This window comes from Rhinopithecus roxellana, chromosome 5, assembly GCF_007565055.1.
Source record: "Rhinopithecus roxellana isolate Shanxi Qingling chromosome 5, ASM756505v1, whole genome shotgun sequence".
Lineage (NCBI taxonomy): Eukaryota > Metazoa > Chordata > Mammalia > Primates > Cercopithecidae > Rhinopithecus > Rhinopithecus roxellana.
The window spans coordinates 37373772-37399075 of record NC_044553.1 but is presented as its reverse complement, the minus strand read 5'-3'; the positions used below and the strand labels follow the sequence as shown (position 1 = coordinate 37399075).

The 25304-nt window shown below is 46.5% G+C and overlaps 1 protein-coding gene across 4 annotated transcripts; it reads left to right on the top strand.

Moving 5' to 3' along the window:
- Window positions 1–676: 676 nt before the first annotated feature.
- On the top strand, window positions 677–24891 carry HDC (histidine decarboxylase). Of its 4 annotated transcripts, XM_010356612.2 has the most exons (12): window positions 677–832; window positions 3042–3214; window positions 7591–7704; window positions 8585–8707; window positions 11010–11144; window positions 11399–11542; window positions 12008–12074; window positions 12873–13035; window positions 13127–13217; window positions 17290–17388; window positions 23589–23690; window positions 23831–24884. In XM_010356612.2, the coding sequence occupies exons 1-12, from the start codon at window positions 805–807 to the stop codon at window positions 24575–24577; spliced, it is 1986 nt and encodes a 661-aa protein (XP_010354914.1). In that variant the 5' UTR covers window positions 677–804; the 3' UTR covers window positions 24578–24884. The 4 variants fall into 4 exon arrangements, with proteins under 4 accessions (XP_010354914.1, XP_010354915.1, XP_030785537.1 ...); XM_010356613.2 differs by lacking the exon at window positions 17290–17388 and having other exon boundaries at window positions 23831–24891; XM_030929676.1 differs by lacking the exon at window positions 8585–8707 and having other exon boundaries at window positions 710–832; window positions 23831–24891.
- The last annotated feature ends 413 nt before the right edge of the window (window positions 24892–25304 follow it).

Sequence of the window (25304 nt, the reverse complement as noted above, 5' to 3'; positions counted from 1 at the left end):
CATTTAGCAACTTGCAAGCATTGGATTACTTTTTACTCAGAAATCAGACCCCAAGGATAGTGTTTCCCCTCCCTGCAGGGGTTTCTGCAGGTCCCTTTACATGCCCCCTTCCACTTCTTTAAGTGCTAAAAGTGATTATTTGGGGATGATGTTTTAATTTTTATTCTTTTTGGCTTATAACTGTGTTTTCTCATTCTCTACAACAACAGGTAGTATGTTGTAATAGAAAAATCCACTGTGGTCAATGATAACTTCTGCCCGTTCCTGGGCACAGGGGACATCACTATTAGTGCCTATTCCTTCCTCCCTACTGCTGATAAGGAAACAGGGGCAGGAATAATACTAATAATTTGTGCTACTTTTTCTGCATACCCTTGGCCTTATTCTGGGCTACTGAGCTGAGAGCTTGTCTGTGGCTGGAGCTCTACTGTCTGAATCCAGGGGCAGAAATAACTGAGGGCTCTTTACGGCATCCACCTGGAGGCTGCCTGCAGGCTTGGGTTGCTAAGTGCATTGCTTAATTTAGAAGCGCCTTTTATCCTGGCTCTCTTGACCAGTCAAAGTTGTGGTCACTGTTTTCAACAAGGACTGGGAAAGAAAGGGTGGAATTAATTAAACCTAGAGGAAGGGACTTTGAAGGGCGGAGCTAAGGTCAAAGAAAGAACCCTTTAAATAAAGGGCCCACACTGGCTGCCAGGGAGTGCGCAGGACTGGCAAGAGGGAAGCTGGGCTGCTCCACGCCTTTCACACCTTCCACCTCCTGCGTGTCCATCTGTGAGAAGCAGCCAGAGCCCAAGGGAGAGGATGGAGCCTGAGGAGTACAGAGAGAGAGGTGAGCGACAGGCATCCCTGGCCCTCTTCCCTGCTGCTACTTCTGCAGGAACAGCTGCTGGTGGGTGGCCCTTAGATTTTGGGGTGACATTTGACCGGAGCATTAGAATTGCCTTCTGAGAGTTGGAACCAGCAACACTTTTTTTTTTTTTCTGCAAAAGGGATATGGGATCAGAGTGTAAAACTTTTTTCAACCACTCTTTCATTCTCTCTCTCATATACCCACTCTCACATACGTCCACACTACCGTGCCTTGCTTTTCCTCCTCACTTTCCCACAAAATAGAGGATTTGGATTCCTGAGCCACTAAATGGGAAAAGGGGATTGTTCATATTCTGAAATAGACAAAAAATGTTCTCAGTATTTTGTGATCACTGCAAATCTTTTCTTTCTTAACATTCATTCCTTCACGTGTGAACCTATCGGGAGCATTCTTTGATTTAGTCATTTATTTCATAAATATTTAGTAGGTGCCTACTCTGTATCAGGCAAAACCAAGTGGTTATCCAGTTTTCAGACATGGCTCTCCCTTAGCAGGAAAGTAGGTAGTTGCTTAAAAGAGAATCTTGAATGTTTTTATTTCTACAATTTTTTATATCCTCCTACTCACTAATTAGTGTGCATTGGCTTCTTCTGTTGCTTTCCTAAGGCACTGTCAGCTGAGAGCAGGTTCCTGTAGATAGTCATCCTCTGAGTAGAACACAAGTACATTTAGCACTGTTGCTGGACGTGGGGAGGGTTAGGTCTAGAGCTCTCAGATCTCTGGTGGGGCCCTGCTGGAGAAGCACCAGGATGTGAGAGGGCTGAAGGGGAGCAGAAGGAAGACAGAATGGTGTGGAAATCTACCTTTGTCTCATCAGTGTTGTCTGGGGCTGGTTCTGTTCTTAAGAACTTTGCATAAGCTGCTGCAGAGGGGAGAAATTGAGTTCCCTCTCCTAGGTAAAAGCACCTCAGGAAGTACTAAGGAATGGATATTGAGACAAAGAAATACGTACACACACACACACACACACACACACACACACACAGAGCAACAGAGGCATTGAAGACTGCAACCTGAAAGAATAAATAATTTGCAATAGTTTCAGAGTATTCGACTTGACTTTTTTTCCCTTCCTTATTCATATGTTCATTCACTTGATACATTTTTTTTTTTTTTAGCATCTAAAAAATATCCTAAGCACTGAGGTGTTGATGGAGGCAGCAGGGAGGGAGAGAAAGTCATTAACATTTGGTGCCACATTTCCCAGGCCAGGGCAGGGGGCTTGGTCTGGACCCATGGTTGTGCTTTAGGAATTCTGTGAGTCTCAGAAATTATACACAAAGTTCTGTGTATATGTAAGCCTACAGTTTTAATCAGATTCTTGAATTTAAGTCCTCATATGAGTCCAAAAAAGATGAATAATAATGGATTCAATGGGAATGGTGAAAAAATAGATTTTTTTGTCCTTTATTGGAACTGGGCATGGAATCTTTCCATCTGTGCTAACAGATGTAACTGGTGGGTGTGTGTGTAACACTTTTTGGATACAAAGAGCTATAGAGTTTCTACTGAACCTATAAAGTAGTTAATAGATGTCCTGTTTCTGAGAAGGAAAGAAAGGTAGGAGAGACAATCAAAATTGAAGTGGAAAAAGGAAGGGGAAAGAAAATGAAACGTTTCACTTTGGCGCTAGAGTTTTGTGCTTTGGAGATTTTCCCTCTTGTTCATTTGCTCACTCAGAATCTCCCTCCATCATTCATTCACTCCCTTAGTCTTTTTTTAAATTCTGAAGATAAGGTTGTGCAGGGGAGCAGATCCTACCCTCGGCCCATGAATCTGTCTCTTTTTTTTTTGGGTCCAGGCTGGAGTGCAGTGGTGCGATCTTGGCTCACTGCAACTTCCATCTCCCAGGTTCAAGCGATTCTCCTGCCTCAGCCCCCCAAGTAGCTGGGATTATAGGCACCTGCCACCATGCTTGGCTAATTTTTTTGTATTTTTAGAAGAGAGGGGTTTCACTGTGTTAGCCAGGATGGTCTCGATCTCCTGACCTAGTGATCCACCTGCCTCAGCCTCCCAAAGTGCTGGGATTACAGGCATGAGCCACCGCGCCCGGCCAAATCCATCTCCTTCTTTACCAAGTCTCTTGGCCCGGACCTGAGAGGGATGGGCACAAATCGGTCAGGCCCAGTCAGGGGACTTCAACCTGATTTCTCTGTGTCACTTCTAGGGAGAGAGATGGTGGATTACATCTGCCAGTACCTGAGCACTGTGCGGGAGAGGCGTGTGACGCCAGACGTGCAGCCTGGCTACCTGCGAGCCCAGCTGCCTGAGAGTGCTCCTGAGGACCCCGACAGCTGGGACAGCATCTTTGGGGACATTGAACGAATCATCATGCCTGGGGTGAGACACAGTGACCACAAGGGCAGATCTGGATTTCAGGGCATGGAAGGGTGGGTGGTGGCCTGAAGAAAGGCCTGCTTTGTGTCAGCTTGGGATGAGAATGAATCCTTCAGCCACTTGGCCACCAACACCCCAGCCCATCTGCGAGGCATGTGGAGGGCAGGACTTTGACTGGTATTAGGTTTCTTTTTCTTTTTTTTTTTTCCCAGTTGTGCCGGTTTATGATGCCAGGGCAGGGCTGGCCAGAACACCTGCATTCCAGAGCACAGTCTGGCAGAAGTGTGGAAGTCTAATGGGATGGGTGGAGAAGAGAACATTTTGTCTGAGGGGAAAGGACAACTGTGGGTAGTAAGACAGCGGAGAGGAAGCTGGAGGTAGTGCCTGGCCCTGACGACGGAGCCAGGGACTCTTCTATACAGTGTCTGAGACCAAACCAAAGAGAAGGAAGGAAGTGGGGAACACATCCCTGCAAGGACACTCTGGTGACCAGGTTGCATTGGTCCAGGAAACTGGGTGGGCCCCAGCAACCCCTCCTGTCACCTCTGAGGTCTGGTGATTGAGCTGCTTTCCAAGAGCAAGAGGGGCTTTCCCTGAATCATTGATACTTTCCATGACGGAGGGTGCAGCCGGGGTAGTGCTGGTGGGGCCAGGAAGCTGATGGAAGCTGGCTGATGCATGGGCTTGAGCTGGAGCCTGCCTTGATGGGTGGTGATGACACCCCTGGCCAGTGGCAGTGAGGAGCTCTGCCATGTGCTCATGCTAAAGTAGCATCGACTCCCTTCCTGTGGCGGGGCTCCCTGCCATGTGCCAGCTCTGTGCTGGCCACATTACATGCTCTCTTATTTAATCTTCCCAGTGGCCCTGTTTTACAGATGAGGAAGCTGCTGATGCTCAGAGAAGTTAACTGTCTTGCCCAAAGTCACAGAATTAGTACCTGGTAGATCCAGGATTTTAACCTAGACCAGTCTTACTTCACAGGCTCTGCCATTTCTCCTACCCTCTGTCACCTCTACTGGTGAGTGCCTGAGTGTGCCTGGCTAAGCCTGGGTCCCTAGCATTGCCTCTCTGGTTCTGCACCCCCACACAGGTTGGGTCCTCCCTCTCCCTGCTTAGGGCATTTGTGTTCTGAACCACACATGTTTAGAGGCTCTTCCTGAGGCCAACTTGAGGTTTGCCTTCATCATTGCCAAAGAACTTTTGACTTAAATGTGACAAAAAGGCCAGGCGCGGTGGCTCACGCCTGTAATCCCAGCACTTTGGGAGGCCGAGGCAGGAGGATCACCTGAGGTTGGGAATTCGAGACCAGCCTGACCAACATGTAGAGAAACCCCGTCTCTACTAAAAATACAAAATTAGCTGGGTGTAGTGGCGCATGCCTGTAATCCCAGCTACTTGGGAGGCTGAGGTAGGAGAATCGCTTGAACCCGGGAGGAGGAGGAGGTTGTGGTGAGCTGAGATAGCACCATTGCACTCCAGCCTGGGCAACAAGAGCGAAACTCCATCTCAAAAAAAAAAAAAAAAAAAAGTGACAAAAATATGCTAGAGGCAGGGGTGTGAAAATACTCAAGCTCAGAAAGTGATGGCAATTTGGATTTTTTTTTTTTTTTAAAGCAACAGAAACAAGGTCTCACTATGTTGCCCAAGCTGGTCTCCAATTCCTGGGCTCAAGTGATCCTCCTGCCTCGGCCTTCCAAAGTGCTGGGACGAGAGGTCTAAGCCACTGCGCCTGGCCATGAAGGCAATTTCATATAAAGCCATTCATCTCTTTGACCATTCAGCCTATTTCACAAGCATCTTTTGAAAATGTCCGTATCAGTAAGGCTTACGGAGGCTAGATCCTGATAAGATTATCTCCTGGATTTTATTCTGTAAAATGTAATCTGCTGAGGGGCTAACTGTAATCTGGGAGTGAGACTGAAAGCAACTGTCAGAAGAGGTGGAAATGAGCTGATTCATTTGATTGAAAGGAATTCCAGCAGTTGCTGTGGGTGTGGTCGGTGAGGCTCATTTCTGGAAGGGAGGTCTGTTTGTTTTTGATAAGGGCTCTTCTGGCTTATTCTATCTTATTTATCTTACGAGAACAGACTATTGTCTCTTGATAGGGCTAGGAGGTAGAAGCCCTTGTCTGGGGTTTCCAAAATACTGTCACTAAACACAGTGATAATAAGGGTCAAATCTCTCAACTCATCTCTCAGGCCACACCAGCCTCCGAGAGCTGGCCTGAAAGCAGTTGGCCCTTTGCTTACTCATTTTGCTCAGTGCCTCATTGAGAACTGAATTAGTTTTTCTCTTCCTGCCACCACCTAGAAAATAAGAGAAGAAAAACTCTCTTTCCCCTTTAATTCCAACCCTGGTTAGACAATCCTCATTTACTTTTCATGAGAGAGAGAGGGCATTCCCATGGAAAAAGTCAGGACACCACCCTGCTCAGGTGTCTGGGCTTCTGTCTTATTGCAGTCACCTGTCTCTATGGGGTATGTGTGACCACAGGGATGTTGCTTCTCTCTGCCACCCCCAGTTCTCACCTGTAAAACAGAGATAATGCGTAGGCCCTACCCCATAAGGTCCTGTGAGAAGTAAGTAAGAGAAGGCATGGAGAGCAGGAGATGTGGTTATTACCAGTCATGAGTCTTGCATGGTGAAAATCGGAGGAAGAGGTTTGATTCTCTGAGTCAAGTCAGGATATGTGATGTGTCTGTCACCCACATGATTAGTTTACCGTTAACATTTCACACATTTCTTGCCCACGCCTCCACCCACACAGCAACCCTAGGAGACAGGATTTATTTTACGACGAGAAACTGAGGTTGAGGGAAGTGCGGGATAGGCTCCTGGTTTTAGGGGGTCTGTACTGTAAACGCTTTTTGAGACCTCCTCTTGAAAAACAAAAAAGAATGAGGCTGGGCACGGTGGTGCACACCTGTAATCCCAGCACTTTAGCACTTTGGGAGGCTGAGGTGGGTGGATCACAAGGTCAGGAGTTCGAGACCAGCCTGGCCAGCATAATGAAACCCTGTCTCTATTAAAAATATGAAAACATTAGCCAGGCATGGTGGCGGGCACCTGTAATCCCAGCTACTTGGGAGGCTGAAGCAGGAGAATTGCTTGAACCCGGGAGGCGGGGGTTGCAGTGAGTCGAGATGGTGCCATTGCACTCCAGCCCTGGTGACAGTGTGAGAATCTGTCTCAGAAAAAAGAATCTTAAAAGAGACCCCTGCAAACATGGTATGTTGGAGCTTAAGTTCATTAGCTTCATGGTAAATCTACACAGTCACACAGCTGGTTAGGGACCAAGGTGGGATGGGAACTTGTGTCCTTGGACTTAATTCTTATGCTCCTCATACTATACATGTTGTCCAGGACAAGGCCTTTGTTCTTCAAGGACTCTGAGTATTTGTGCACAGTAAAGAACAGGATGATGTTCTAAGAGGTTATCAAATGAGTCCTCAGTAGAGTGAAACATCTAGAATTATAGTTTTCCATCGCTCAGGGAAGGGATCGAAGGGAGCTGTGGGAGCTAGGGGAGAGTTCGAGTAGGAAATGAATATTTAGTAGCTTTCTAAAAACTGGCAGGTTTTGGAAGGTCATGTCTTTATGGCGAGTGTCTTTGTATCAGGGGACACAGCATTGCTCAAAGACATAAATGCAGGAAGGAACAGGGCATGCTTGCAGAGCAGTGAGATGAGGAGAGATTAGATAATCCATGAGGCAGATGAACCACTGGGGCTGCTTCTGAGTTCTGATGGGGGCCCTCCCTGCCCACTCAGCTCCTCCTTACATCCGGGTTTGATTGTGGGCTCAGGGCTTAGCCTGGAGGTTGGCCTCCAATATGCGTGGTCTGGGCTCTCCTCTCTACTGTCTCCTCTCCTCACTACATTCCCAATGTGATGCTTAAGGACAGCTTTGAACCTATTCACCCTGACCCTCTGAGCTGCATGCCCAGAGAGCTCAGTGCTCCATAAAACAAAAGGTACCTTTTTCAAGAAACTGGATGAAACAAGCAATCTACTTTTCTAGAGCTCACAGTCTGTCCTTCCTTTTATTCCTGGGCAGGGGCGGCATGAGCGGTAAGTATTGGGGACTAATGTGAATACCACTCAGAATCCCACAACTGGATTACTTTAGCAACTTTCCTTTTGCATTTTCCCCTCTGGACTTTGCATATAGGAAAAGGCTCCACTGATGATCTAGCATAGGACATGAGCCATGTGAGTGGCAAGAACACCAGTTAACAAGTCGGATTTTCATGGAGTTGTGTCACTTATTTCTGCTTAAAAGTGTCAGCCCATCTCTAGAGTGACACTTCACCTTGCCAGAGATGGTCTCTGGAGAAAGCAAGCCTCCTGGTGCCAACTGTGTGCATGCTCTGCCTCCAGGTGGTACATTGGCAGAGCCCCCATATGCACGCCTACTACCCAGCCCTCACCTCTTGGCCCTCCCTGCTAGGAGACATGCTGGCTGATGCCATCAACTGCTTGGGATTCACTTGGGTGAGTAGCAACGGCTGTAACTACTGGCAATGGGGAACGTAGCAGGGAGTGGCATCCTAGGGCAGACATATTTTGCCTTTCTTTCTGAATATGGCTCCACAATAAATATTAACAATGGCTACATTATTTAAGCTTATGCCTTATTTTAATTTTCTCATTGCATCCTTTAACCCTATGGAATCACAAGTATTGGTCTCATTGCGTAGGTGAGGAAATCGAGGCTTAAGCAACTTATCTCCCCCAGATCACACAGCTCATAGAGACACAGATAAGATTTGGATATAGATCCGGTTATTGCCACAGTTTGTGACCTTAACTAAGCAATTTGATGCCTGTTGGGTCGCCACTTCCCCTGTGCCCTTGTATTTGAGTAGCTGGAGATACGTCCTAAGACTTCCCTTAATAACCCCTTAAGCACCACTCAGCTTTAAATGGTGCCAAAAAGCCTTCTAGAACATCTTTTTATTTTAAGCCTGAACTCTTATGGGTGTGTGGGTGGGAGGGCGGGGATATTCATATCTTTTCTAGGAAAGAGTACGTTCTTAGTCCTAAAACTTCCCCCTGGGCATTTGAGGACTTCTCAGCTATGTATTTTAGGGACTTGGAAAACCAAATCCAAGCCAACGATTTCTAGGGCTATTTCTCCATAGAGCCTTGGAGAATTCACCTCATTGAGGGCAGCATGAATCCAAAACCCCACATTATTTTCTCTTTTTGGTTGACAGAGCGTGGACCGGGAGAGAGGCACATGGCCTAACATTGATCCCTTTTCCAGAAAGGTTCCCATTGACACCATCAGGGGCAGACATGTTTCTGGAGCTCGTGGGGGCACCTCAGTGCCCTGGGGCTGTGCAGTTTGAAGTTCCTTTTCCTTTCTCAGGCATCCAGCCCTGTGTGTACAGAGCTAGAGATGAATGTCATGGACTGGCTGGCAAAAATGCTGGGACTTCCAGAGCACTTCTTGCACTACCACCCCAGCAGCCAGGGCGGAGGCGTCCTGCAGGTACTTCCCTTGGCAAAGCTTCGCCTAGCATGGGGGCTCAGTAGTGAAAGACAAGCCAAACCCTAACCTGGCAATTCTCCCGTTCTCCATGGAGTTTCCCCCACATTACCACACCATCATCACCAACACCACCATCATCACAGCTTCCACCTCTACTCCCAACTCAGCTTCTGCTTCATTCACATGTGCTGCTACTTCCTTTGAAAGAAATTAAAGAGCCAACACATGATCACATTTCCAGTATTATTTGATTCGGGTTTCTTAGTCTATAATCTGACAATTCCCTTTTGTTGTCCCATTTGCATCTCACGGTGAAAGGGGAAAGGAGAAGGCAAGGGAGGACTTCCCTCTCTCTCCCTGCTAGGTTCAGGAGATCCCTTGCAGTGAGAGCAACTAACAGCATAAACTGATTAATGGCATCCTCTGACCCTATCTTTTGGATAGTTGTCAAATAATGGCTTTTCAAATATTTCTTTTTTTCAACTGTAGTGCCATGGAGTGGAGCTTTCTGGGTGCCTCCCAGAAAGCTTAGGTGCTTTTGCATCAGTGAGCTATGATTGCACCACTGCCCTTCAGCCTGGGCGACAGAGGAAGACCTTGTATCAAAAAATAAAAAAATTGCCATGTCGCTCTGAGATGAGAGCCAGGAAGTTCACTGGGTCCTCTTGCTAGCTGAGTGACTCCCTCTCTCACTCCAGCCTTGCAGCCAGATTAAAATCTGAACCTCGGAAGAAAGACAAATTGCTGCATGTTGTGGACATTTTGGGTTGTCAGCAAATAGTTACAACTTCGGATATCGTATTTGGGAGAACATGCTAAATGTCTATGGTGCATGATCTTGCTTTTCATCTAATTATCTCAGGAACCCTGTAGGTGAATAGTACCATTCGCCAATGTTTGAGATAAGAGCATTGAAGTTCAGAGAGATTAAATAACTTGCCCTAGCTTACACAGCTGAGAAGCAGAAGAACAAGGATTCAAACCCATGCCTGTCTAAATCCAAACCATGCTTTCTCCTGTATCGTCAGCCATGTGAACTTGAGTTCATCCCATCACCTCTCTGAACATCCCTCTCCTCCTCTTAGTGTGACAAGAATCATAATTATCTCGAAGAGGTGTTGTGAGGAGCAAGTAGAATGCCAGAAAGTGTTTTGTAAACTAGGAATTGCAATACGGATGGAAGGTGTTGTTACTATTATTATTATTTTTAAAAACAGGGCCTGGTTCTGTCGCCCAGGCTGGAGTGCAGTGGAGCCATCATGGCTCACTGCAGCCTTTACCTCCTGGGCCCAAGCAATCCTCCCACCTCAGCCTCCCGTGTAGCTGGGACTACAGGTGTGCGCCACTAAACCTGGCTAATTTTTTTTCTTTAAGAGATAGGGTCTCACTATGTTGTCCAGGCTGGTCTCAAACTCCTGGACTCAAGGGATCCTCCCAAAGTGCTGGGATTACAGGCGCAAGCCACTGCACCCAGCTGATGATGATGATTATTATGCTATGTACCTCTTTACATAAATAGCTTTCTTGTTATGGAGTAACTCCCAGACACTTACTATCTGTGGGATCTGGTCCACACCACTCTCCATGACAGTGTCTGCCAGGCCTTTTTAGCAGGATTCTATCAGCTATAGGTTACTGGAAGATTTCAAGAAGCAAAGACATCAAAGACTGGGTGAATGAATGATGAGGAACCATAAAGACTCCTGTGAAGTTTCTGAGGTGGCCCTGAAGATTTCCACAATCATGGCCAGAGCAAAATCCTACCCAGCCCTTGTTTGGATAATCTATACTTCCGTCCTGGGAAGCAGTTAAAGGGATGCTCTCCATTTCATAGACAGAAAAGAGTCTTCTGGAGGGGAAATGTTAGCCCAAGCTCACAAGAGCTATTGACAACTAAATGGGCCCAAGTCACCAGCCTCTCACACAGGCCAGGATCCTCTCTCCCTGGGGAATCGAACTCCATTTCCATTTGTGTAATAAACTGAGAGTTCTTCTTTTAAATATGTTTTACATGGGGAGCAAACACATCCAGGAGGGACAGAACATTCTCTTTTCGGTTTCTGTGGCCTCTCTAATAGAGAGGGTGGTATTAGGTGCAAGCTTATTTTAGAAGGCAGAATAGGAATGCAAGTTGGGGAGGGAGATAGGCACCTTGGGCAGGAGGAGCTGTGTATTTCCTTCTGTGAATAGCTATGACAGAGAGAGAGAGAGAGAGAGAGAGAGAGAGAGAGAGAAACAAAACCTGGGGAAATTTGGCAAGAGAACACAGAAAGGCTGCCATGGTAATCCTTTTCCCCTGCAGAGCACGGTCAGTGAATCCACTTTGATTGCCCTGCTGGCAGCAAGGAAGAACAAAATCCTGGAAATGAAAACGTCTGAGCCAGATGCTGATGAGTCCTGCTTGAATGCCCGACTCGTGGCCTATGCCTCTGACCAGGTGAGTTGCCCGACACAGGACAGCCCTTCGGGTTGGTGCTTGGCTTCTGGAATCTTGGTCCCTGAACAATTTTTTTCTAGATGTGAGTACGCTGGGGTTCCAGGCAGCTCAGACCTGGGAGCTTGTCTCCAGCAACTGTAGGGAAGACAAGCTTCCAATGATTGTATTCGGTTCCCCGAGTCTTAGGCTTCAGCAGTTTCTGGGGAGTGATCATTCCAGGACGACTCTTGCTGACAGGTTTCTGTGGCTTCTAGGCTCACTCCTCCGTGGAAAAGGCTGGTTTGATATCCCTTGTGAAGATGAAATTTCTGCCTGTGGATGATAATTTCTCACTCCGAGGGGAAGCTCTTCAGAAGGCCATCGAGGAAGACAAGCAGCGGGGCTTGGTGCCTGTCTTTGTAAGTCAGAATGTGTGCCTAAGCTTAGAATGATAGAACTTGGATGTGAGGAAGGAATTTTGGCAGAATTCAGGTAAGTAACATGCTGCACACAAAAGCAGAAAGGTCCTCCCATACAGTATTTTACACATCATGAGGTGCTATCCATAGGTGTGTTGTGGAATAAATTTTGTGGGTCATAACCAACATTAAAAAGAAATATAGTATAAAATATTAGAGTGCACACATATAGCCAGAGTATGCATTGTTTTATGAAACTTTTTTTTTCAAATACACATGTATACATGTACTAGATTGTTATATAAAATGTAGTTTCTTACGAGCCATGGTAAAACACAGTCTGAAATATACACTGTTCTGGTGGGATGGATGGCAGAAGATCACATGTGTGGTGAAATCTTTCTCAGGCCAAATGTGTCACACGAGCCCACCCTCCTATGTTAACTTGCCTTCATTTTCCCCTAGGTCTGTGCCACACTAGGGACCACCGGGGTCTGTGCGTTTGACTGTCTGTCAGAGCTGGGCCCCATCTGTAAGTATCTTCCCTCTCTGGCTAGGAAGACAAGGAATACATTTTAAAATGTCTCCTAACGCAAGAACCTGAGACTAGCTCTATGGGATTATTCTGTTCCTCTTTGGTCAATGCAGAGACATGGGAAGAACCACCAAAGGTCATGAGGCTGTCTTCCAGGGATCCCTGGACACTGCCTTTCCCAGTGGTGTGACAAGAGTTAGAGGTGCCCTACCTTGCCTCCTGTCCTAGGAGGCGACAGTAAGAGAGGCTTTGGTTTTCTCATCCTCTTACTCGTATGTTGAACTTTACTTAATGCAGGCTATATCCAAAATACAGTGGGAATTAGGTTAGAATAGAAATGCTTTCTATTCTAGCTTCAGAAAAGGAAAAGGGTAGGGTAGGGGAAATAATGGGAGAGATTAAAGGCAGAGAGGAAACCCAGTCGGGACTGTTTAACCCCCAAGCAAGAAACCCTCTAACTTTTGTATTCGGTGCACTAACATTGCTCTCTGTGCTGGCGGGAAATTGATTTCTGTGCCAGGATGTTCTAGGTTGAGGCCAAGAGGGTGCTGGCTCTTTACCCAGTGGAAGAAAAAGGCAAGGGTGAGGGTTTGTAGACTTTCCTGTTAGGAGGTAACGATGCCTCCTTCAGCCCCACTTCTTCAAAACTCCCCCTGCTCCCATCTCCACACCCCTCCATTTCTCATTTAGTCAAAGCACATTATCCTTGCAGCCCACCACTCAGCTTGGCCAGGTGAGAGACACCTTTCCCCACTTCATGCCTCCCCTCCAGCCAGGTGATGTTTGCCTCCTCAGGTGCCCGTGAGGGGCTGTGGCTCCACATCGATGCTGCTTATGCAGGCACTGCCTTCCTGTGCCCCGAGTTCCGGGGGTTTCTGAAGGGGATTGAGTATGCCGACTCCTTCACCTTTAATCCTTCCAAGTGGATGATGGTGCATTTTGACTGTACTGGGTTCTGGTGAGTGGGGCAGCCCAGCTCTGAGCAGGCGGGAAAGCCTTGCCTCCTCTGGAGAGACCTCAGCCACTAATGCCCGTTTGGAAACCCACAGGGTCAAGGACAAGTACAAGCTTCAGCAGACCTTCAGTGTGAATCCCATCTACCTCAGGCATGCCAACTCAGGCGTGGCCACCGACTTCATGGTGAGTGGCCAGGGACAGGCAGCCTAGTGGTCTCGGGCGTCTGACCCCCCAAAATCTGGACGGTGGCTCCCTTCACAAGGTAGCACGCTATGAGCTCCTCTCAGAATATTGCCAATGCATATCTTGGTTTCTAATTGTCCCTAAGTATATAGAATGAAACCCAGAAAATGGTTGAAAATGAGACCAGCCTTTGAGGCAGTGTGCACATTTCCTGAATATTTGTGGCACCGTTTTAATTCCCAGAAACGCTCTTCCTATCACAGGTGGACCAGTTCCTTCTGCCTCCATCTCGGGTCATCTTTTTTGTTTCCTACCCAGTAGCAGGGCAGGGTGGAGAATTTCCCTGGTGGGGAAAGAGCCTTCTTGCTGAAATCGGTTTTGTTTTTTCGTCCCTGACAGAGGCGCTGTGTGGCAGCTCTGTGGTAGTGACGGGCTGTGGGACTTGTGTGAGGTTCTGGAAGCCTCCGAGCATTCCTGACTTCCCCAGCTGGCTGCACCTCAACTCTCTAACACACACACTCTCTCTCTCTCTCTCTCTCTCTCTCTCTCTCTCTCTCTCTCTCTCTCTCTCTCTTTTTTTTTTTTTGAGACGGAGTCTCGCTCTGTCAACCAGGCGGGAGTGCAGCGGCGCCATCTTGGCTCACTGCAACCACCGCCTTCCGGATTCAAGCGATTCTCGTGCCTCAGCCTCCCGAGTATCTGGGACTACAAGCTTGAACCACCGCGCCCGGCAAACCTCAGCTCTCTTGATCCCACATCCTCAGCCAGTATTTTGCCTTAGGGAAACGAGTTCTTACAAATTGACTCCGCAGTTTGAGGATGAGCCCTTCCTTTACTTGTAGGGGAGACAGGGATGTAAACGAATGTATTACACATTACCTGGCCAACGAAGGCAGCAGAGCAGAGTGGGGGCGAGCTTGGTTTGGAATTCCATTGCAGCAGGGGCCCTTTGGGAAACTAACTGGACCTCTCTGAGCCTCGCTTTCCTTATCTGTAAAATGAGAATAGTGGCGCTGATTCACAGGGTATTGTGAAGCTTAAATGGGAACACGTGTAGATCACTTAGCACAATAACCGTGTGGCAAGTGCTCGATATATGGTAGGCATAGTATTTCTGAAAGTTCTTCTTTAAGGTGCAGAGATTTGTTATGACAGTGGGTAAACATGTAGGTGCTAAAGCCAAATGGCTTGTATTGGAGTCCTGGCTTTCTGTTTACTAACTTGTGTGACCTTGGACAAGTGACTTAAACTCTGTGTCCAGATTTCCTCTTGTGTCAAATGAGGCTGATGACCACAGTTCTGGCTTCTTAGGCTTGCTGTGAAGATTATACAAATTAATACACTGAAGCGCTGAGAGCAGTGTCTGACCCGCGTAAGTGTCCTTCCTTATGAAGAGATGCTTTTATCTTATCTTCTTGGACAACTGAAGTGTCTTGCCCTTTTAGTCTTAAAATAATACCTTCATCATCACTTGATTATACTGGCTCTTCTCCCTTGGACCAGCCCGCACCCTCTTTAGATTATTGAAGCTTTTGGATTAGAATTGCAGCAGTAAGCCTCATGGCTTACTGGTAGTGACAGAAGACCCTCTAGAGGTAAATAAAGAAAAAATAATGGTTCTTTGTCTCCACTGCTCTTTCTGGTGGGTTTTTAGAGATTTTTAATGAAAAATTAAAAAAATTCCGGAGCAGCCCAAGGGTCAGATATCTTTAGGGATAACTGTGGGTTTGCTTCCTGAGTGTGAATTGATGCCCATTCTCCTACCAGTGTATTTGGGTCATCATAACTGAGGAGCATTATGTTGACCGTTGCCCTTTTGAATTTCATGTTACCCTTTAAATTCATTTACCACAGTGCCTCAGGATCTTCCCGGGGTTCATTCCCAGGAGTTTGGAGATTTTACAGTGCTCTCTCTCTTCCAGATAACTCATAAAAATGTTACAGTAAACTCTTCCCAGCCCTGCTCTGGGGAACCTTATTATTTTTACCTCTCCACCCAGAAGGTGCTGCCTGACACTTATCCTTCCCCCCACCTTTAATCCTATGGATTTGATTTTCAAGTCCATGAAGAAACTCCTAGAAAAGTGAAGCTGCTATCTTTGTCATGATCCTGAGGGTCCTCATAGTTACTCTCACATGGGTCCAATGTCCTTCCCACCCAGGTGGCTGCAGCTTTGAACAGAAGCTCAGTCTTGCTCTGAGAAGAGCCAAAAATAGGGCAGCATCCCAGGAGAGAAGACGTAGGTGCTTAATCCCTGGGGCCCTGGAATCACCTAAAATCAGGGCTAGATTCTCTGACAGCAGAGAAGCTCCCTCTTTTCTGCCTCCCACTGGACAGAGAGCACCAGTGGAGGGAGCATTACCTTGACCTTGGCAGGGGAGCCCTGCAAAACCTTACAAGGACACAGAGGAGGCTGGGGATGCCTCAAGGTCAGAAGAGTCCTGTCAGCCTTTATATGTCCAGATTTTTTGATCCAACAGAAAATGTTGGCTAGAACCACTCTGCTGAGTCAGCATGGATCAGTTTTGGAATAGTGACAAGCAAAGGAGCAACTGGGAATAAGGAAGATTGTGAAGAAGTCAAAATAAAATCACCTCTGCCTACCCTGGTTTATTTGGTGGTAAAATAAAGTAGCTCTTTCTATGTACGAAATAAATTGGCTATAACTATCTGGAAATCAGAACCTTTTAAGAGATGACCCCTATCATCTGTTCATTATTCTCTTGGAGTGTCCATGGACAAGAGATAGAGTTGACGCTTTCCCTGTTACAGCAATTTTGTTCCATTTTCAGGTTTTGATGCCCTCTGCTGGCACACAAGCCACAAGCTGGTCCTCAGCACAACAGAGTTTTTTGCTTGGAAATCAAAGGCTTAGTACTTTTATGCTGGGGAAACTTTGTCTGTCAACAAAGGGGTGATGTCCCAACTGTGCCTGGCTTAGGAAACTGGGGTGAAGGGTGAAGGTGAGGACATTTGTGAGGATTTGACAATCTTGTGCATGGGCAGATAAATATGCAGTGGGACAAACATTTATTTTTAGTCAACAGAAATTGTGGTAGAAACTTTCTGACATTTGAGGGAGACGTCATTAGACTCATTATAATAACTCATTATAATAACTGCAAATGTTTTCCAAATCCTCTGCTCTATTTTCAGATCTGAGAAATCAGTCTGAAATTAATTTGGAAATTTTCAGATTTGTGGTGGCTGCAACCTTGAACTTTAAGCTCTGTTGAATTTGGCCACCAGGAGCAAAGGATCAATTTTCATCTAACAGAGGCAGAAGTTTCGTTGCTCATTTGAAATCTGACAGCTGGAGTGATGCCTCTCAGATCACACGAATCTCACAGGAAAATGAACAAGACAGTGTGAGGTTGAATAGGGATCATCTTGGCTCTTGACAGACATGCTACTGTGATTTGTAGCTCACATTTTAAAATAATCGAAATAGCCAACACCTACTGACAACTTCTTCTGAGGCTCTTGGCATTCTTTGTCCTCACGCCACTTCCCCGGGAGGTGCAATTGGTTCTTTATGTCCCGCACTGATGAGCCAGTGAGGTGGCACTACCCAAGGTCACACAGCTAGTAAGTGGCAGAGCTGGAGGCAAAACCTAGGTCTGCAGGACTCTAGTGTCTGTGCTGTAACCACTATACTTTACATTTTGGGGGTGGGATCAAAATAGGACTTTATTTTCTGCTATTCAAGGAATATAGATTCATTTAGAGTGCAAATGTATTGCCCTTATGTTGAATTTCTGGGCTGGGATGAAATGTTTAAAGGAGCAATTTAAAGCAAAGTGCCCTTCTCATTGGTTCAGGGTAATGGGCTTGATTTCCACTTGTCTGGCTCTCAGACAAGTGACTATTGGCCACCTTCATCAGTGACTTGGTCACACGATGGGGCAACCGTTGGGAAGCTTGGCTTACCTCTTAGCAACAGCTTCCGGAGTCATGGTGACACCATTCATCCCTGGAGAGCTGGGCAGGCAACAGATAATGCCCAGAAATGCCCGAGGGAGTGGGGCGCCCTTGTCTCTAACCGTGGGCACTGTGTTCCTTTGTTTCTAGCACTGGCAGATCCCCCTGAGCCGACGGTTTCGGTCTATTAAGCTCTGGTTCGTGATTCGGTCCTTCGGGGTGAAGAATCTTCAAGCACATGTCAGACATGTATGTAGCATGCCACTGTGGGGGCTGTGCCTGTGTTCCTCTGTTTTCTCATGGTGAGGAAAGCTGGTTTCTACTTTGCAGATCTGCCCAGGAGATTTGCGGTGTCTGGTTCAGGTGTCTGGGCCTGTTCCTCAGCTCCTGGGATTTGATTCTCTTTGTCAACCTGAGGAGCGCTGAGCACAACATGCCCCAAGGGCCGCCTGATGCCTGTCTTCTGCTGAGTGTCTCACTGTTCCCCTTGCTGTCACTGAGCACTGGGGAGGGATGGCCCCAGAGTCTGGTTTGCAGAGAGAGAAAGATAAAGTAAATCAAGGGGAAGTGTGTCTGGCCAGGGTAGGATCCTATCTGCTTTGGAATTACCTCGATGGTCACAGCTGGCTGAATATTTTAGCACTATTATGATTATGCCTTAAACAAAGCTCTCCTGGCTTGGACGGGTAGACCTACCAAGTCTGGAACAAACCTCCCTGCATTGACAGGCATTTATTGAAGCCCTATTTGGCTTAATTTATTTCTATTCAATTCAGCAATTACAAAGGTATTGTGCTAAGAAAGGGACACAGAGGTAAATGAGACAGGCACAGCCTCTCTCTCATGTTCTTCATGGAAGAGGAGGGACTTAAGAACTCTGACCCCTGGTGGCGGTCTCCCATTTCTACAAGAGCCCACATGCAAGACAAAGCCATTGATAAAAGCGGCAGGGGAAGCTGGAGACACTATCCTTTCTGCCTATGTGTACTTTGTCCTTCCACCTTGCCTCTAGGGAATTCCTTCTTGGTTAAACAAACACAAACCAAAATGAAGTGGTGGAAGTGGTAACTATGACTTTTTACAACTTAAAAAAAATTAATTATTATGCTTATGTAATAATTACGCATTTATTTATGGTGTATGTGTGAGGTTTTGATACAGGCCTACAATGTACAGTGATCAAATTAGGGTAACTGGGTATCCACACTCAACCATTTATCATCTTTGTGTTAGAAACATTCTAGTTCCATTCTTTTAGTTATTTTGAAATGTATAGCAAATTATAGTTAACTACAGTTACCTTATTGTGCCACCTAACCTTAGATCTATTTAACTGTATTTTTGAGCCCGTTAACTATCACCTTTTTATCCCCCATTCCCCGCTATCCTTCCCAGCCTCTGCCAACCTTCATTCTATTGTGTGTGTTCAGTTTGCTTACTTTTTAACTCCCATGCTTGAGTGAGAACATGTGAAATTTGTCCTTCTGCGCCTGGCTTATTTTGCTTAACATAATATTCTCCAGTTTCATATGACTGGTTTTAATGTTGGTAATTTTACCTTTGTAATCACCACTGGTTGTTTACCAATGAGCAGCTGCCACCAACAATATTGAGGAACTTTAGGCACTTTGTACTGTTTCTAGAAACTCAGACTCAAGACTGGAGGGTTGTGGGTGGGGAATGGTTGGTGGAGGTTACAAGTAATTAGGAAGTTTTTTTTGCTTACAATTTGGGACTGGATATTCAATGTGCAGATCCTGACCAACCTCCCTTAGCACTTCCGTCTGCGAGTCAAACCCCTGAATTCCTATTAGCAACCCCATTGCGTGCCATATATGAGGCCCACACTCCTGGGCCTGGCTTTCAAGGACTTGATCATCAGCTCCTACCCTAGCTTGGGCATTTCATCGACCCATCCAGACCCCATGCTCAGTCCATCTCTGCACCTTCACCCGTGTCCTTCACCTGAATTGCCCTCTCCTTTCCAAATGTTGCAAATGGATTAAATTCTGCTTCTACCAGGAACTTTTCTGCCTATTCCATCTATTCTGGTTTCTGCTTCATTAGCATTCCTATGATCACCTACTCAAACACCTTTACAAAACTGAGCTCAGAGTTCTTCCAATGTCCCACAATAGAAGAAATGGAATTAAAATAAAGTTATTTGATATGATTTACTTTTTTTTTTTTTTTTTTTTTTTTTTTTTGAGACGGAGTCTCGCTCTGTCGCCCAGGCTGGAGTGCAGTGGCCGGACCTCAGCTCACTGCAAGCTCCGCCTCCCGGGTTCACGCCATTCTCCTGCCTCAGCCTCCCGAGTAGCTGGGACTACAGGCGCCCGCCAGGTCGCCCGGCTAGTTGTTTGTATTTTTAGTAGAGACGGGGTTTCACCATGTTAGCCAGGATGGTCTTGATCTCCTGACCTCGTGATCCGCCCGTCTCGGCCTCCCAAAGTGCTGGGATTACAGGCTTGAGCCACCGCGCCCGGCCGATATGATTTACTTTTATCTCTTCAACTTGACTGTGATGATAATTAACACTTGTATAATGCCTTCAGTACAAAAATAAATTCTAGTTATTCACTAGATTTTTAGCACAGTGCTTGGGGTGGTCACTCTAATCTGACAAGGCTCAGAGGGAGCAATTGCCCTGCTTGCGGGAAGAAGGCCTGGGACTTCCCCTGAAGCCTCCCAATTACAAATCTTTTCTTCATAGTTCTGGGCTGCTTTCTACTACACTGAGCTCTTGGGAAGTTATATAAAATTAAATTTCATATTTCTCTGTTACAGAGAAGTGCCTTAAGGAATGGAAATTTAGTTCTACCCTTTACTATTTGGTGACCTTAGATAAATTACTTAACCTTTCTATATTTGTCTCCTTCCTTCCTTCCTTCCTTCCTTCCTTCCTTCCTTCCTTCCTTCCTTCCTTCCTTCCTTCCTTCCTTCCTTTTCTTTCCTTCTTTCTTTCTCTCCCTTCCTTCCTTCCTTCCTTCCTTCCTTCCTTCCTTCCTTCCTTCCTTCCTTCCTTCCTTCCTTCCTTCCTTCCTTCCTTCCTTCCTTCCTTCCTTCCTTCCTTCCTTTCTTTCTTTCTTTCTTTCTTTCTTTCTTTCTTTCTTTCTTTCTTTCTTTCTTTCTTTCTTTCTTTCTTTCTTTCTTCTTTCTTCTCTCTTTCCTTCTTTCTTTCTCTTTTCTTTTCTTTCTTGTTATTTAATTTTGAGATGAGGTCTCTGTTGCCCAGGCTGAAGTGCAGTGGTGCCATCAGAGCTCACTGCAGCCTTGACTTCCCCAGGCTCAGGTAATCCTCCCACCTTAGCCTCCTGAGTAGCTGGGACTACAGGCGCATACCATCATGCCTGGCTAATTTTTTGTATTTTTCGTACAGATGGGGTTTTGTCATATTGCCCAGGTTGATCTCAAGCTCCTGGGCTCAAGCAATCTGCCTACCTTGGCCTCCCAAAGTGTTAGGATTACAGGCATGAGCCACCACCCTGGCCATGCCTTCCTAATCTATAAAAATGAGAAAAGGATACTACCTCTCTCAAATTAAATGAGATAACATATATGCAGCCCTTAGCATAGGGTCTACCTATTACTCAGTTAAGTACTCAATGAGTTCTTCCTGTTCTCGTCTTCTTCCCCTCCTTCATCATCTCCTTCTTCATCTAATTATAAGTTGTCGTCATCATCATCATCATCATCATCATCATCATCATCATCATCCTCATTCTCATCTCCTATCACCTACAATAGGGATTGGTAAACATTTCCTATAAAAAGCCAGATAGTAAATATTTTTGGCTTTGTGGACCATACTCTATTATAATTACCTCTGTACTACAAACGCTATCATAGACAATATGTAAGCAAATGGGAATGCTGTGTTCCAAAAAATTTTACAAGCACAGGTGGAGGCTATATTTGGCCATGACTGCACTGTGCCTGCCCTTGACCTAGAGTGGTGCAGGGCACTGGCAGCAGCTCTGTTTTCATGACCTGTAATGTGGGGCTTTGGAGGTGGTGGTGCTGCCTGTGCTCTGTGTTCTCCTCTCCCCTGACCTCTGGTTCTGTTGTTGCAAACAGCATGCGTTATAGGAGGGATAAAAGCACAGTGGGAGGAGATCTCCCTGCTGTCACTTGTACCTTGGGAAAGTCACTTTCCCTTGGTTCCTTCTAAAAAATGGAAAGATTGAGCTGGGCACAGTGGCACGTGCCTGTAGTCCCAGCTACTTGGGAGACTGAGGTGGGAAGCTCAATTGAGCTCAGGAGTTCTGGGCTATGGTGTGCTATGCTGATTGAGTGTCTGCACTAAGTTCAGCATCAATATGGTGACTTCCCAGGACAAGGGATCACCAGGTTGCCTCAGGAGGGGTGAAGGGGCCCAGGTTAGAAATGGAGCAGGTCAAAACTCCTGTGCTATTTGAAACTGACCATGCAGGGGAGAAAGGGGCTCTGAGAAAGATTTGAAGAAACTCATTTCATTATGGTCAAAAGACAGGATCAGGGCCAGACATGGTGGCTCATGTCAGTAATCCCAGCATTTTGGGAGGCCTAGGAAGGAGGATCGCTTAAGCCCAGGAGTTTGATACCAGGCTGAGCAACCTAGTGAGACCCCTGTCTTTACAAAAAAATTAAAAAATTTAGCTGTGCATGGTGGTGCGTGCCTGTAGTCCTAGCTACTCAGGAGGTGAAGGTGGGAGGATTACTTGAGCACAGGAGTTCAAGGCTGCAGTTAACTTTGATTGTGCAACATGCCACTGTACTCTAGCCTGTGTGACAAAGCAAGACCTTACCCTCTTAATAAAATAAAAAGGACCAGGGCGCGGTGGCTCACGCCTGTAATCCCAGCACTTTGGGAGGCCAAGGCGGGTGGATCACGAGGTCAGGAGATCGAGACCATCCTGGCTAACATGGTGAAACCCCGTCTCTACTAAAAATACAAAAAAATTAGCCGGGCGTAGTGGCGGGCGCCTGTAGTCCCAGCTACTCAGGAGGCTGAGGCAGGAGAATGGCGTGAACCCGGGAGGCAGAGCTTGCAGTGAGCTGAGATTGTGCCACTGCACTCCAGCCTGGGCGACAGAGCGAGACTCCTTCTCAAAAAAAAAAAAAAGCCGGGCGCGGTGGCTCAAGCCTGTAATCCCAGCACTTTGGGAGGCCGAGACGGGCGGATCACGAGGTCAGGAGATCGAGACCATCCTGGCTAACCCGGTGAAACCCCATCTCTACTAAAAAATACAAAAAACTAGCCGGGCGAGGTGGCGGGCGCCTGTAGTCCCAGCTACTCGGGAGGCTGAGGCAGGAGAATGGCGGGAACCCGGGAGGCGGAGCTTGCAGTGAGCTGAGATCCGGCCACTGTACTCCAGCCTGGGCGACAGAGTGAGACTCTGTCTCAAAAAAAAAAAAAAAAAAAAAAAAAAAGAGGATCAGCAAACTCCCTGGCCCTCTCTTGAAATAGAGTAGCAAGTGTGAGAACTAATTGATATAATTACTTAGCAAATATTTTATTGAGCTCTTCTGGATGCTTGGAGAAATTTTTTAAAAAGAAAAGAAAAGGCAAGTCCTGTTCTTGTTTAGTTAGTAATCCTAGGTTAAAAACAAAAAGCAAAAAAACCCAGGACATTTAAAAAGATGACATGAACTTCAGTGGAAGATTCATATAATACAAAGCCTTTAACATTTTAAAATTGTAACAAAATATACATAACATAAAATGTACCATTTTACTCATTTTTAAGTGCACGATTCAGTGGCATTAAGTATACTCACAATGTTGTGTGAGTTATTTCCAGAACTTTTTCATCATCCTGAGCAGAAACTCTGTATCCATTAACCAGGTCCAACACCTTTCCATGGTGGGTGGGGACAAGATGTGAAAATATATTCTCTATGGAATGTCAGAAAAAGGGGATGAAAAGGGCATTTGGGGTACAGGGTGAGAAGAGGTTTGAGAGGCAAGTGAAGCATGTAGGCTGAGGATGGGGCAGGGCTGCCACTAGCCCATATGGCAACTTTATGTACCCTAGAAACAGGCATCTCTTCCTTTAGGCAGATGCAGCTTGCATGAGGCACCTGGCTGGGGATGTAGAGCATGGGCTGGGTTTTGGTCCTTACTTGCCCACTTGGCCGGTCCAGGAGCTGTGAAACCAGGAGTTGAGGTCAGGTTGCCTGGACTGCAAAGCACATGCCTTCTGGGTTCTGGGGCTGAGTTTAAAGAGGGCCCTGAGATGAGTTCTCGAGGTGGATCTGATGTGACAGGAAACAGGGGGCCATGGGAGATTTTCCAGCTTGGAATATGAGCAAAATCAAATGGAGATGACAATGAGGCAGAAGCTGCTTAGGTCTCTGTGATGGGAAGGTGGCACTGCTTTAAAACTATTTAGCAGTATGAAAGTTTATGCATAGTTAGTCCCTTGTCCAATGGTGAATCTCAGTTCTCTTTATATTTGCAATTCCAGGGTACTGAAATGGCTAAATATTTTGAATCTCTGGTCAGAAATGACCCTTCCTTTGAAATTCCTGCCAAGAGGCACCTTGGCCTGGTGGTTTTTCGTCTAAAGGTAATACCGTCTTCCAAGCCCCTTTGTGAGTGATGTTATGTGGTGCTCCAGAGCCTCTCAGAAACACAAATGCTGGGGAAACACAGCATCTGGGGATGCTGACGGGGTGTGATGGAGACTTCTCTTTATTTTTCAAACAGGGTCCTAATTGTCTCACAGAAAATGTGTTAAAGGAAATAGCTAAAGCTGGCCATCTCTTCCTCATCCCGGCCACTATCCAGGACAAGTTAATCATCCGTTTCACTGTGACATCCCAGTTTACCACTAGGGATGACATCCTGAGAGACTGGAATCTCATTCGAGATGCTGCCACTCTCATCCTGAGTCAGCACTGTACTTCCCAACCCAGCCCTCGGGTTGGGAACCTCATCCCCCAAATCAGGGGTGCCAGAGCCTGGGCTGGTGGAACGTCCCTTCAGTCTGTCAGTGGGGCAGGAGATGATCCAGTCCAGGCCAGGAAGATCATCAAGCAGCCTCAGTGTGTGGGAGCCGGTCCCATGAGAAGGGAAAACGGCCGCCATCATGAAAGCCTGCCGGACCCAGTTGATGATTGCTTTTCAGAAGAGGCCCCGGATGCCACCAAGCACAAGCTGTCCTCCTTCCTGTTCAGTTACTTGTCTGTGCAGACTAAGAAGAAGACAGTGCGCTCCCTCAGCTGCAACAGCGTGCCAGTGAGTGCTCAGAAGCCACTGCCCACAGAGGCCTCTGTGAAGAATGGGGGCTCCTCCAGGGTCAGAATCTTTTCCAGGTTTCCAGAAGAGATGATGATGCTGAAGAAAAGTGCCTTCAAAAAACTCATCAAGTTCTACAGCGTCCCCAGCTTTCCTGAATGCAGCTCTCAGTGTGGGCTCCAGCTGCCCTGCTGCCCTCTGCAGGCCATGGTTTAGACCCAGGGTCTTCAGCCAGAGTCTGAGGATATACTTCAGGGACTCTGTGAACCCCTCACAGTTGTATGCCAACTTTGTGTGCTTATGTGTACATGCAATTTTCTTGGGGGCGAGTTCATAATTTTAATCACATTCTCATAGGGGTTCACGCCCCACGATGGGATACAAACGAAGAGTTGAAGCCAGGATGATCCAGATGGGCTCAGCAGGCTGGTCAGAGAGAAAGGGCTGAGGGTAGACAGGCAGCTTCTGTGGCTCAGCTTGTGACATGAAATATAACCTAGAAATAAATTATGTTTGTCCCTGAAACAAAACATATCCTGTGTCACTTAATTGGCTGCTGAAACATTGATTAACCAGTCTGGGAGCTTAAACGCATGTACTTTTTTTGAAGCATCAATTATGAGTCAGGCACTGTGGCTCAAGGTTCATGAATGAGGAAACCAACGTTTAGGTCACATAGCTTTATTTATTTATTTATTTATTTGTTTGTTTGTTTGTTTGTTTATTATACTTTAAGTTCTAGGGTACATGTGCACAACATGCAGGTTTGTTACATATGTATACATGTGCCATGTTGGTGTGCTGCACCCATTAACTCATCATTTACATTAGGTATATCTCCTAATGCTATCCCTCCGCCCTCCCCCAACCCCACAGCAGGCCCTGGTGTGTGATGTTCCCCACCCTGTGTCCAAGTGATCTCATTGTTCAATTCCCACCTATG